Raw genomic sequence first — 14,783 nt, forward strand, 5'->3', positions numbered from 1 at the left:
GAGGATATATGGGACACAGAAAAAGATAAGAGTTTAGAAATAATTCAGGGCAAACTTTATCCTAGTAAGCTACAAGTATGAATTTAGATGGATGACAGGTTAGGTAAAAAAGCCACAGAAATGAAAAGTGAAGGAAAGGCTTGTTCACAGGGGGCAAGAATGGTGACCTGGAACTTGTGAAAAATCTGCATGAAGAGGCATTTTTGGAACGTGTAACTGCAATTCTATACACAAGATCTGTTTTTTGTCATTAAATGCAAGACTAAATAGTCAACCATGTAAGTGATTTTATTGTCAGCTATAACATTCAAATCAGAATATGTAAAAACAATTCTATAAGATAGTATATTTTAATACGATTTCCTATTGAAGGAATATACCTCCCTGAACTTCCCCCACAAACACTGGGCACATATAACAGGTGCTGAACTGTAGCAGCTGTTTTACTCCATCCTGTACGTTAGAGAAACTCATCAAAATAAAGTTTCAATCACTTCACTGTGATTTTCTGAAATTCTTGTTCTCTTATAGCCGAAAATCTTCAGGTCTGAAAGAAAAAAATCAACATATTTCTTTGTGAATCATTATTTCATTTTCTACTGACTGAAGATTATTTTTCCAATTAAAAAATAGCTATTCACCAAGAAATAGCTACAAACACTACATCTAAATTTTTGGTGAAAAACATTAACATCAAATGTTTACGAAGTAGAACAGTTAAGTGAAAATTCCATAGTTTTTTTGAAAGTATAAATATAAGCCACCTTGTGCCTATATAAGAATGTATTCGGTAACTTAATAACTTGAATTCAATTTCTCTGTTCCATTTTTTTTTTTTTTTTTTTTTTTTTAAGACGGAGTTTCACTATTGTTGCCCAGACTGGAGTGCAATGCTGTGATCTCGGCTCACAGCAACCTCTGCCTCCAAGGTTCAAGGCATTCTCCTGCCTCAGCCTCCCGAGTAGCTGGGATTACAGAAATGTGCCTCCATGCCCAGCTAATTTTGCACTTTCTTTTTTTTTTTAGTAGAGATGGGGTTTCTCTATGTTGGTCAGGCTGGTCTCAAACACCCGACTTCAAGTGATCCACCTGCCTCGGTCTCCCAAAGTGCTGCGATTATAGGCGTGAGCCACCGCATCCCCATCTCTGCTCCATTTTAAAATATTTTCATAAAGCCCTTATTGAAAAGATTACTTTAGGAGTTTAAAAATCATACAAAAACATGGATTTACAGTACAAATGCAAATTCTGAAGTGATTTTTTCTATTTATATTATCACATGCAAAATTAATTTTCCTTTTGATCCATATAAAAAATAAATGTATAAACACCAATCCTTTAATAGTTTATTTATAAACATGTTTTTCTTTATGTATGCAATTATAAGATTAACCACGCCTGAGAGGTGCTTTCATTAGCAAAATTTTTAAAATATTCAGAAACATTAAATTATAACAGTAGAGAAAATTAGTTTGTCCCCTTTTTGTTTTTTTAAGTACTGGGGTATATGTGCAGAACGTGCAGGTTTGTTACATAGGCATACATGTGCTGTGGTGGTTTGCCATCACCCTGTCATATACATTAGTTATTTCTACTAATGCTATCCTCCCCAATTCCCCCACACCGTGCTATTCCTCCCCTACCCCCAACTGTGACAGGCTTTGGTGTGTGATGTTCCCGTCCCTGTGTCCATGTGTTCTCATTTTTCAGCACCCACTTATGAGTGAGAACATGCTGTGTTTGGTTTTCTGTTCTTGTGTCAGTTTGCTGAGAATGATGGTTTCCAGCTTCATCCATGTGCCTGCAAAGGACATGAACTTATTCTTTTCTTATGGCTGCATAGCATTCCACGGTGTATGTGTGCCCCATTTTCTTTAGCCAGTCTATCATTGATGGGCATTTGGGTTGGTTCCAAGTCTTTGCTATTGTGAACAGTGCTGCAATAAACATACGTGTGCATGTGTCTTTGTAATAGAATAATTTACAATCCTTTGGGTGTATACCCAGTAATGGGCTTGTTGGGTCAAACGGTATTTCTATTTCTAGATCCTTGAGGAATCACCACACTGTCTTCCACAATGGTTGAACTAATTTACGCTCCCACCAACAGTGTAAACGCGTTTCTATTTCTCCAAATCCTCTACAGCATCTGTTGTCTCCTGATTTTTGAATGATTACCATTCTAACTGGTGTGAGATGGTATCTCAATGTGATTTTGATTTGCATCCCTAATGACCAGTGACTATGAGACTTTTTTCCTATGTTTGTTGGCTGCATAAATGTCTTCTTTTCAGAAGTGTTTGTTCACATCCTTCACCCACCTTTTGATGGGGTTGTTTTTCTCCTGTAAATTTAAGTTATTTGTAGATTCTGGATATTACCTCTTTGTCAAATAGACAGATTGCAAAAATTCTTTCCCATTCTGTTGGTTACCAGTTCATTCTAATGATAGTTTCTTTTGCTGTGCAGAAGCTCTTAAGTTTTATTAGATCCCATTTCTCTATTTCGACTTTTGTTGCCATTGCTTTTAGTGTTTTAGTCATGAAGTCCTTGCCCATGCCTATGTCCTGAATGGTATTGCCTAGGTTTTCTTCAGGGGTGTTTATGGTGTTAGGTCTTATGTTTAAAGCTTTAATCGATCTGGATTTAATTTTTGTATAAGGTGCAAGGAAGGGATCTAGTTTCAACTTTCTGCATATGGCTAGCCAGTTTTCCCAACACTATTTATTAAATAGGGAATCCTTTCCCCATTGCTTGTTTTTGTCTGGTTTGTCAGAGATCAGATGGTTGTAGATGTGTGGCATTATTTCTGAGGCCCCTGTTCTGTTCCATTGGTCTGTATCTCTGTTTTGATACCAGTACCATGCTGTTTTGATTACTGTAGCTTTGTATAGTTTGAAGTCAGGTAGCATGATGCCTCCAGCTTTGTTTTATTGCTTAGCATTGTCTTGGCTATGCGGGCTCTTTTTTGGTTCCATATGAAGTTTACGGTGTTTTTTTCCAATTCCGTGAAGAAAGTCAATGGTAGCTTGATGGGGATACTATTTAATCTATAAATTACGTTGGGCAGTATGGCCATTTTCACGATATTGATTCTTCCTAACCATGAGCATAGAATGTTTTTTTCATCTGTTTGTGTCCTCTCTTATTTCCCTGAGCAGTGGTTTGTAGTTCTCCTTTAAGAAAGAGGTCCTTCACATCCCTTGTTAGTTGTATTCCTAGGTATTTTATTCTCTTTGTAGCAATTGTGAATTGGAGTTGACTCATGAGTTGGCTCTCTGTTTATGTGTTATTGGTGTATAGGAATGCTTGTGATTTCTGCAGACTGATTTTGTATCCTGAGGCTTTGCTGAAGTTGCTTATCATCTTAGGGAGATTTTGGGTTGAGACAATGGGGTCTTCTAAATATACAATCATGTCATCTGCAAACAGAGACAATTTGACTTCCGCTTTTCCAAGTTGAATACCCTTTATTTCTGTTTCTTGCCTGATTGCTCCAGCTAGAACTTCCAATATTATACTGAATAGGAGTGGAGAGGAAGGGCATCCTTGTCTTGTGCCAGTTTTCAAAGGGAATACTTCCAGTTTATGTCCATTCAGTATATTGGCTGTGGGTTTGTCATAAATAGCTCTTATTTTGAGATAGGTTCCATCAATACCTTGTTTATTGAGAGTTTTTTTTTTAGGATAAAGGGCTTATGAATTTTGTCAAGGCCTTCTCTGCATCTATGGAGATAATCATGTGGTTTTTGTCTTCGGTTCTGTTTATGTGATGGATTACGTTTATAGACTTGTTTATGTTGAACCAGCCTTGCATCATCAGGATGAAGCTCACTTCATCATGATGGATAAGCTTTTTGATGTGCTGTTGGATTTGGTTTGTCATTATTTTATTGATGATTTTTACATCAATGTTCATCATGGATATTGGCCTGAAATTTTCTTTTTTAGTTATGTCTCTGCCAGGTTTTGGTATCAGGATGATGTTGGTCTCATAAAATGAGTTAGGGAGGATTCCCTCTTTTTGTATTATTTGGAATACTTTCAGAAGAAATGGTACCAGCTCTTTTTTGTACCTCTGGTAGAATTCAGCTGTGAACCCGTCTGGTCCTGGACTTTTTTTGGTTGGTAGGCTATTAATTGCTGCCTCAACTTCAAACCTTGTTATTGATTTATTCAGGGATTCGACTTCTTCCTTATTCGGTCTTGAGAGGGTGTAAGTGTCCAGGAATTTATCCATTTCTTTTAGATGTACTGGTTTATTTGCATAGAGTTGTTTGCAGTAATCTCTGATGGTAGTTTGTATTTCTGTGGGATCAGCGGTGATATTCTCTTTATCGTTTTTTATTGCATTTGATTCTTCTCTCTTTTCTTCTTTATTAATCTGGCTAGCAGTCTATTTATTCTGTTGATCTTTCAAAAAAAGTTCCTGGATTTACTGATGTTTTGAAGAGCTTTTTGTGTCTCTATTTCCTTTAGTTCTGCTCTGATCTTAGTTATTTCTTGTCTTCTGCTAGCTTTTGAATGTGTTTGATCTTGCTCCTCTAGTTCTTTAATCATGATGTTAAGGTGATGATTTTAGATCTTTCCTCACTTCTCATGTGGGCGTTTAGTGCTATAGAATTCCCTCTAGACATTGCTTTAAATGTATCCCAGAGATTCTGGTATGTTGTGTCTTCATTCTCATTGTTTCAAATAACATCTTTATTTCTGCCTTCATTTCATTATTTATCTGGTAGTCATTCAGGAGCAGGTTGTTCAGTTTCCATGTAGTTATGCAGTTTGAGTGAGTTTTTTAAATTCTGAGTTCTAATTTGATTGCACTGTGATCTGAGAGACTGTTATGATTTCCGTTCTTTTGCATTTGCTGAGGGGTGTTTTACTTCCAATTATGTGGTCAGTTTTAGAATATGCACAATGTGGTGCTGAGAAGAATGTATATTCTCTGGATTTGGGGTGGAGAGTTCTGTAGATGTCTATTAGGTCCACTTGGTCTAGATCTGAGTTCAAGTCCTGGATATCCTTGTTAATTTTCTATCTCGTTGATCTGTCTAATATTGACAATGGGGTGTTAAAGTCCCCCACTGTTATTGTTTGGAGTCTCAGTCTTTTTGTAGGTCATTAAGAACCTGCTTTATGTATCTGGGTGCTCCTCTATTGGCTGCATATATATTTAGGATAGTTAGCTCTTCTTGTTTCATTGATCCTTTTACCATTATGTGATGCCATTCTTTGTCTCTTTTGATCTTTGTTGGTTTCAAGTCTGTTTTATCAAAGACTAGGATTGCAACTCCTGCTTTTTTTGCTCTCCATTAGCCTGGTCAATCTTCCTCCATCCCTTTATTTTGAGCCTATGTGTGTCTTTGCATGTGAGATGGGTTTCCCTAATATAGCACACCTATGGGTCTTGACTCTATCCAATTTGCCAGTCTGTGTCTTTTGATTGGGGCATTTAGCTCATTTAAAGTTAATATTGTTATGTGTGAATTTGATGCTACCATTTTGAAGCTAGCTGGATGTTTTGCCCATTAGTTGATACAGTTTCTTCATGGTGTCAATGATCTTTACAATGTGTTATATTTTTGCAGTGGCTAGTACTGGTTGTTTCTTTCCATGTTTAGTGCTTCCTTCAGGAGCTCTTGTAAGGCAGGCCTGGTGGTGACAAAATATCTCAGCAATTGCCTGTCCGTAAAGGATTTTATTTCTCCTTCACTTAGAAAGCTTAGTTTGGCTGGGTATAAAATTTTGGGTTGAAAATTCTTTTCTTTAAGGGTGCTGAATATAGGCCCCCACTCTCTTCTGGCTTGTAGCATTTCTGCCGAGAGATCTGCTGTGAGTCTGATGGGCTTCCCTTAGCACTTTTTCCTTCATTTCAATCCTGGTGAATCTGACCATTATGTGCCTTGGGGTTGCTTCTCTTGAGGAGTATCTTTGTGGTGTTCTCTGTATTTCCTGAATATGAATGTTGACCTGCCTTACTAGGTTTGGGACGTTCTCCTGGCTAATAACCTAAAGACTGATTTTCAACTTGGTTTCATTCTCCCCATTGCTTTCAGGTATACCAATCAAATGTAGATTTGCTCTTTTCACATAATCCCATATTTCTTGGAGGCTTTGTTCATTTCTTCTCTTTTTTCTCTAAATTTTGCCTTCTTGCTTTATTTCATTGAGTTGATCTTCAATATCTGATATACTTTCTTACTTGATCGATTCAAGCTATTGAAACTTGTGTATGCTTCAAGAAGTTCTTGTGCTATGTTTTTCAGCTCCATCAAGTTGTTTATGTTCTTCTCTAAGCCGGTTATTCTAGTAAGCATTTCGTCTAATCTTTTTTCAAGGTTCCTAGTTTCTTTGCATTGGGTTAGAACATAGTCCTTTAGCTCAGAGAAGTTTGTTATTGCCCACCTTATGAAGCCTGCTTCTGTCAATTCGTCAAACTCATTCTCCCTCCAGTTTTGTTCCCTTGCTGGTGAGGAGCTGTGATTCTTTGGAGGATAAGGCATTCTGGGTTTTGGTGTTTTCAGCCTTTTTGCACTGGTTTCCTCCTACCTTCTTGGATTTATCTACCTTTTGTCTCTGATTTTGGTGACCTTCAGATGGGATTTCTGAGTGGACATCCTTTCTCTGTTGATGTTGAAGCTATTTTTTTTCCTGTTTGTTAGTTTTTCTTACAGTCAGGCCACTCTGCTGCAGGTCTGCTGGAGTTTGCTGGAGGTCTACTCCAGACCCTGCTTGCCTGGGAATCACCTGTTGGGGCTGCAGAACAGCAAAGATTGCTGCCTGTTCCATTCTCTGGTAGCTTTGTCCCAGAAGGTTAACTGCCAGATGTCAGCCAGAGCTCTCTTGTATGATGTGTCTCCCAGTCAGGATACACGGGGGTCAGGGAGCCACTTGAGAAGGCAGTCTGTCCCTTATCGGAGCTTGAGTGCTGTGCTGGGAGATCCTTTGCTCCCTTTAGAGCTGCTGGCCAGGGACATTTAATTCTGCTGAAGTGGAACCCACAACCGTCCCTTTTCCCAGGTGCTGTGCTCCAGGAAGGTGAGGGCTTTATTTTTAAGTCCTTGATGGGCTGCTGCCTTTTTTCAGAGATGTCCTTCCCAGCAAGAAGGGAGTTTAGTGACACAGTCTGCCTACAGAGGCCTTGCTGAGCTGCCGTGGTCTCCGCCCAGTTACTATGTCATCTTCCCAGTGTCTTTGTTTATATAGGCAAAGTTAAAATCACCTACCCAAGCCTCAGCAATGGCGGATGCCCCTCTCCCCACTGAGCTTGGCCATCCCAGGTTGAGCTCAGACTGCTGTGCTGACTGAGAGAATTTCAAGCCAGTGGATCTTGGCTTGCTGGTCTTCATGGGGTTGGGACCCACCCAACCAAATCACTTGGCTCCCTGGCTTCAACCCCTTTTATCAGGGGAATGAGCGGTTTTGTTTCACTGGCGTTCCAAGCACCACTGGGGTATAAGAAAAAAAAAAAAAAACTGCTGCGGCTAAAATGCCCATGCAGTTTTGTGCTGGAAATCTGGTTCATTAGTGTTGTAGGCACCAGAGGGAATCTCCTGGTCTGCGAGTTGTGAAGATGGTGGAAAAAGCACAGTATCTGAGCCAGAGTATCAGGAAAAGTCCCTAAACACTTCCCTTGGCTAGGAGGAGGAGTTCTAGGTGCTTCCTGGGTGAGGCGACACCCCACCCTGCTTCAGCAATGCCCCACCCTGCGTCGGCTTGCCCTCCTTGGGCTGCATCCACTGTCTTAACCAGTCCCAATGAGATGAACCTGGTAGCTCAGTTGGAAATGCGGAGATCACTCGCCTTCTGTATCACTCTTGCTGGGAACTGCGGACTGGGGCTGTTCCTACTCAGCCCTCTTGGCGGAAAAATCTGTCCCCTTATCTTTTCAAGACTATATTTGCAGGCATTGGGCTTCTATATAAAATTTTCTGAAGGATGTTAGTAACAAACTAAATAGATATTTTGGCCAATATGGCTGGTTAGAAGCAGCTGTGGTCTGCAGCTCTCCCACAGGAATGAAAATGGTGAGTGAATTCAGCACCTTTAACTGAAATATCTAGATTCTCACATTGGGACTGACTAGATGGACAACTCAACCCATGGAGAACTAAGGAGAGCAGGATGGAGTCACTGCTCACCTGGGAGTGGCACGAGGCCAAAGAAACCCCCACTCCCAGCCAAGGGAAGCAGTGAGTGATTGTGCGGCCCCACCTGGAAAACCACATTTCTTCCACGGATCTTTGCAGCCTGTGGATCAGGAGATCTCCTTTGAGCCCACACCACCAGGGCCTTGGGTCCAATACATAGAGCTGTGCAGAGTCTTGGCAGAGCAATTGCTTAGGCTCACACAGAGACCAGGAGTTTTACAGACTCCAACCCCAGGAACCTCAACAAGGCAGGAGATCCATCCATAAATTCACCTAGGAAGTGGGCTGAATCCAGGGAGCCAAGCAGTGTTGTTCTGTGGTCCCCACTTCCATGGTACCTCATAGAGTTAAGACTCACTGGATTGGAAATCCAGCCAACCAGTGCAACAGGCTGGAGACTGCCTGAGATAAACAAGTTCCTGGCAGGAGGGGTGGCTATCATTTCTGTGGTTAGGTCCACTCAGCCATTCTAGCCTGCCAGCTCCACAGAGTCACTTGACAAGGAGGAGTCCCTGACAATGCAACACAGCTGCTGTGCCAGATCATGGCCACATTGCTTCTTTAAGTGGGACCCTAATCCATCCCTCCTCACTGGGTGGGGCCTCCTTGTAGGAATTTCAACAACGCTAGCCAGGGTTATATGAACAGGACTCTGATCTCTCCCTGGGATGGAGCCCTGGGGGAGAGGTGGCCCCTGCTTCTGCAGTTTATTTGACACAGCCATTCCAGCTTGCCAGCTCCAGGGAGTCCAGGCAGTCTGGACCAAGAGGAGTCCACCACAATGCAGCATGGCTGCTGTGCCAGATTGTGGACAGATTTTTCTTTAAGTGGGACCCTGATCCTTCCTTCCTCACCAGTTAGTGCCAGTGAGCATCAGCAACTCCAGGAATTTCAGCAACTCCAGCCAGGGTTATAGGTAGATCTCTGATCCCTCCCAGGGATAAAGCCCCCAGCGGGAGGGGTGGCCAACATCTAAGCAGTTCAGTAAACTCAGCCTTTCCAGCCTGTTGGCTCTGGACAGTCCGAGCAGTCTTAATGAGGAAGGGCGCCCCACAACACAGCACACCTGCTCTACCAAAAAGCAGCCAGACTGCTGTAAGCAGGTCCCTGATCCTGTCCCTCCTGACTGGGTGAGACCTCCCAACAGGGGTCTCTAGACACCTCCTACATGAGTGTCTGGGCTGGAAACATGCCAGTACCCCTCTAGGATAGACTCCCAAAAGAAGGAGCAGGCTACCTTTGCTGTTTTGCAGGCTTAACTGGTGATACCTCAAGGTAAGGTAAAAAACAAAACACCTAGGGTCTGGAGCAATCCCCCAGAAAACTGCAACAGTCCTACAGAAGAATGGTTTGACTGTTAAAAGGAAAACAAACAGAAAGTAACAACAAAAACATCAGCAAAAAGATCCCATAAAAAACCCACTGAAAGGTAAGCAACCTCAGAAGTTGAAGGTAGATAAGCCCACAAAGATGAGAAAGAATCAGTGCAAAAACCCTGAAAACTCAAAAAGCCAAAGTACTGCTTCTCCTCCAAATGACTATAACAACGCAAAACCTCCGAAAACTCAAAAAGCCAGAGTGCTTCTTCTCCCCTAAATGACCGCGACACCTCTCCAGCAAGGTCATAGAACTGAGCTGAAGCTGAGATGGCTGAACTGACAGAAGTAGGCTTCAGAAGGTAAGGAATAATGAATTTTACTGTGCTAAAGGGGCGTGTTGTAATCCAATGCAAAGAAGCTAAGAATCATGATAAAACAATACAGGAGCCAACAGCCAGAATAGCCAGTTTAGAGAGAAGCATTACTAACCTGATGAAGCTAAAAAATACAACATGAGAAATTCATAATGCAATCACAAGTATCAATAGCAGAATAGACCAAGTGGAGGAAAGAATCTCAGAACTTGAAGACTATCTTTCTGAAATAATGCAGGCAGACTATAAAAAAAAAAAAAAATGAAGAGGAATTGACAAAACCTCCAAGAAATATGGGACTATGATGGGACTATGTAAAAAGACCAAACCTATGACTAATTGGGGTACCTGAAAGAGATAGGGAGAACAGAAGCAAATTGTAAAACATACTTCAAGATATCATCTAGGAGAACTTCACCAACCTAGCAAGGCAGCCCAAAACTCAAATTCAGGAAATCCAGAGAACCCCAGTGAGGTACTCCATGAGAAGAACAACCGCAAGAATGTAATCTTCAGATTCTCCAAGGTTAAAATAAAAGAAAAAATGTTAAGGACAGCCAGGGAGAAAGGCCAGGTCACCTACAAAGAGAAACCAATATGACTAACAGTAGATCTCTCAGTAGATATCCTACCAGCCAGAAGAGACTGGGGGCCAATATTCAACATTCTTAAAGAAAAGAAATTCCAATCCAGAATTTCATATCTGGCCAAACTAAGCTTCACAAGTGAATAAGAAATAAGATCTTTCACAGAGAAACAAATGCTGAGGGAATTTGTCACCACCAGGCCTCCCTTGCAAGAGCTCCTGAAGGAAGCACTACATATGGAAAGGAACAACCATTACCAGCCACTACAAAAACACACTGAAGTACACAGACCAGTGACGCTATGAAGCAACCACATAAAACAAGTCTGCAAAATAACAAGCTAGCATCATGACAGGATCAAATTCACACATAACATTATTAACCTTAAATGTAAATAAGCTAAATGCTCCAATTAGACATAGAATGGCAAACTGGATAACAAGTCAAAACCCATTGGTATGCTGTCTTCAAAGAGACCCATCTCACATATAAAAACAAACATAGGCTAGAAATAAAGGGATGGAGGAACATTTACCAAGCAAATGGAAAATAGAAAAAAGCAGGGGTAATAATCTTAGTTTCTTACAAAACAGACTTTAAACCAACAAAGATCAAAAAAGACAAAAGGGCATTACATAATGGTAAAGAGTTCAATTCAACAAGAAGAATTAACTATCCTAAATATATATGCATCTAATACTGGAGCCCCCAGATTCATAAAGCAAGTTCTTAGTACCTACAAAGAGACTTAGGATTGCCACATGATTTTATGGGAAACTTTAATGCCCCACTGACAATATCAGATCATCAGGACAGAAAATTAACAAAGATATTCAGGACTTGAACTCAGCTCCGTATCAAACAGACCTGTTAAGATATCTACAGAACTCTGCATCCCAAAACAACAGAACATACATTCTTTTCATTGCCACATGGCATTTTAGTTTAAAACTGATCACAGAATCTGAGGTAAAACACTTTGCAGCAAATGCAAGAGAACTGAAATCATAACAGTCTCTCAGATCACAGTACAATCAAATTAGAACTCAAGGCTATGAAATTCACTCAAAACCATACAACTACATGGAAACTGAACAATCTGCTCCTGAATGACTCCTGGGTAAATAATGAAATTAAGGCAGAAATCAAGGAGTGCTTTAAACTAATGAGAACAAAGAGAGTTTCACAGCAAGCTCAGCTGGACCCAGGATGGTCCAGTTCTGTGGGGGGAAGGGCACCCGCCACTACCAAGGCAGTCCGCCATTAACGAGGCAGTCCGCCATTACTGAGGCAGACCGTCATTACCAAGGCAGTTCTAACTATACCTCTAGAAACAAAACCATAAGGAAGTTCACACAGCAGCTGGACAGAGCCCATGGCTGCTTAGCAACACATCTGCTGGCAGACTGTAGTCACTAGGCTACCTCCTTGCTGGGCAGGACATGTCTGAAAAAAGGCAGCAGCATGTCAGGAACTTATAATAAAGCCCCACCTTCCCAGGACAGAGCACCTGGGATAAAGGCGGTTATGAGTTCTGCTGCAGCAGACTTAAACGTCCCTACCCAGCAGTTCTGAACGAAACAATGGAGCTCACAGCTCAGCATATGAGCTCCAATAAGCTGTCTCTTCAAGCAGCTCCCTGACCCCCATATATCCAAAGAGACACCTCATAAAGGAGAGCTCAGGCTGACATCTGGTAAGTATCCTTCCGGGACGAAGATAACAGAAGAAGAGACTGGCAGAAACCCTTAGTGTTCTGCAGCCGTTGCACATGATCCCGAGGCAAGCAGGGTCTGGAGTGGACCTCCAGCAGTCCTACAGCAGAGGAGCCTGACGGCTAGAAGGGAAACTAAAAAACAGAAAGAAATACCTTCAACATCAACAAAAAGGATATCCACTCAGAGAACCTATCCAAAAGTCATCAACTACAAAGACCACAGGTAGATAAATCCACAAAGATGGGAAGAAACCAGTGCAAAAAGGATGAAAACACCCAAAACCAGAACACCTCTCCTCCTCCAAGGGATCATAACTCCTTAACAGCAAGGGAACAAAGCTGGATCGAGAATGAGTCCGATGAACTGACAGAAACAGGCTTCAGAAGGTGGGTAATAACAAACTTCTCTGAGCTAAAAGAGAAGTTTCTTTGCATGTTCTAACCCAATGCAAAGAAACTAAGAACGCTGAAAAAATGTTTGATGAAATGCTAACAAGAATAAACAGCTTAGAGAAGAATACAAATGACCTGATGAAGCTGAAAAACACAACACCAGAGCTTCGTAAGCATACACAAGTTTCAATAGCTGAATTGGCCAAGCAGAAGAAAGGATATCAGAGATTGAAGATCAACTCAATGAAATAAAATAAGAAGGCAATATCAGAGGAAAAGGAGTGAAAAGAAATGAACAAAGCCTCCAAGAAACATGAGATTATGTGAAAAGACCTAATCTACATTTGATAGGTGTACCTGAATGTGATGGAGCGAATGAATCCAAGCTGGTAAATACTTTTCAGGATATCATCCAGGAAAACTTCCCCAACCTAACAAAGCACACCAATAGCTAAGTCCAGGAAATACAGAGAACACCACAAAGATATTCCTCAGGAAGAGCATCCCCAAGGCACATAATTGTCAGATTCACCAGGATTGAAATGAAGAAAAAAATGCTAAGGACAGCCAGAGAGAAAGGTCAGATTACCCACAAAAGGGAGCCCACCAGACTCACAGCTGATCTCTTGGCAGAAATGCTATAAACGAGAAGAGAGTGGGGGCCAATATGCAACATCCTTAAAGAAAAGAACTTTCAGTCTAGAACTTTATATCCAGCCAAACTAAGTTTCATAAGCGAAGGAGAAATAAAATCCTTTATAAACAAGCAATTGCTGAGATATTTTGTCACCACCAGGCCTGCCTTACAAGAGCTCCTGAAAGAAGCACAAAACATAGAAAAGAACAACCAGTAGCAGTCACTCCAAAAACGTACCAAATGGTAAAGAGCATTGACACAATGAAGAAACTGCATCAACTAATGGGCAAAACAACTGGCTAGCATCAAAATGGTAGGATCAAATTCACACAAAACAATATTAACCTTAAATGTAAATAGGCTAAATGCCCCAATCAAAAGACACAGACTGGCAAATTGGATAAAAAGTTAAAACCCATCTCACATGTAGGGACACACACATAGGCTCAAAATAAAGGGATGGATAAAGATTTACCAAGCAAATGGAGAGCAAAAAAAGGCAGGAGTGGCAATCCTAGTCTTGGATAAAATAGACTTTAAACCAACAAAGATCAAAGAGACAAGAGCATTACATAATGGCAAAAGGATCAATGCAACAAGAAGAGCTAATGATACTAAATATATACGCACCCAATACGAAACACCCAGATATACGAAGCAAGTTCTTAATGACGTACAAAGAGACTTAGACTCCCAAACAATGATAGTGAGAGACTTTGGCATGCCACTGACAGATCAATGAGACAGAAAATTAACAAGGATATCTAGGACTTGAACTCAGATCTGGACCAAGCAAATCGAATAGACATCTACAGAATTCTCCAGGAATTCTGAGGAAGTAAATCACTCCTCAGCAAATGCAAAAGAATAGAAATCATAACAAACAGTCTCTCAGACCACAGTGCAATCAAATTAGAACTCAGAATTAAGAAACTAACTCAGAACCACACAACTTCATGGAAACTGAACAACTGGCTCTTGAATGTTGACTGGATAAACAATGTAATGAAGGCAGAAATAAAGATGTTCTTCGAAACCAATGAGAACAAAGACACAATGTAACACAGTCTCTGGGACACATTTAAAGCAGTGTCTAGGGGAAAATTTATAGCAATAAGTGACCACAAGAAGCAAGGAAAGATCTAAAATCGGCACCCTATCACCAAAATTGAAAGAGTTAGAGGAGCAAGATCAAAAAAAACCTCAAATGCTAGCAGAAGACAAGAAATAACTAAGATCAGAGCAGAACTAAGGAGATAGAGACACACAAAAAAAAAACCCTTGAAAAAAATCAATAAATTCAGGAGCTGGTTTTTTGAAAAGATCAACAAAATAAACTGCTAGCCAGAATAATTAAAAAAGAGAGAGAGAGAAGAATCAAATAGATGCAATAAAAAACAAAAAAGGGGATATCACTACCAATTCCACAGAAATACAAACTACCGTCAGAGATTACTACAAACGACTCTATGCACATAAACCAGTAAGCCTTGAAGAAATGGATAAATTCCTGGACACGTGCATCCTCCCAAGCCTAAACCAGGAAGAAGTTGAAACCCTGAATAGACTGATAACAAGGGCTGAAGTTGAGGTAGCAATTAATAGC

General features: G+C 40.8%; 1 protein-coding gene across 1 annotated transcript in view; it reads right to left on the reverse strand.

The window, feature by feature from the left end:
• Positions 1-267: 267 nt before the first annotated feature.
• Positions 268-14,783, reverse strand: part of MRPL13 (mitochondrial ribosomal protein L13) — a 66,710-nt gene continuing 52,194 nt past the window's right edge. Inside the window, exon 7 of the mRNA XM_032252725.1 lies at positions 268-547. Coding sequence (XP_032108616.1) covers positions 526-547 — 22 coding nt within the window. The 3' untranslated portion in view covers positions 268-525. The remainder of the gene's footprint in view (positions 548-14,783) is intronic.

This window comes from Sapajus apella, unplaced genomic scaffold (assembly GCF_009761245.1).
Source record: "Sapajus apella isolate SASKATOON/1434 unplaced genomic scaffold, GSC_monkey_1.0 scaffold3, whole genome shotgun sequence".
Taxonomy (NCBI): Eukaryota; Metazoa; Chordata; class Mammalia; order Primates; family Cebidae; genus Sapajus; species Sapajus apella.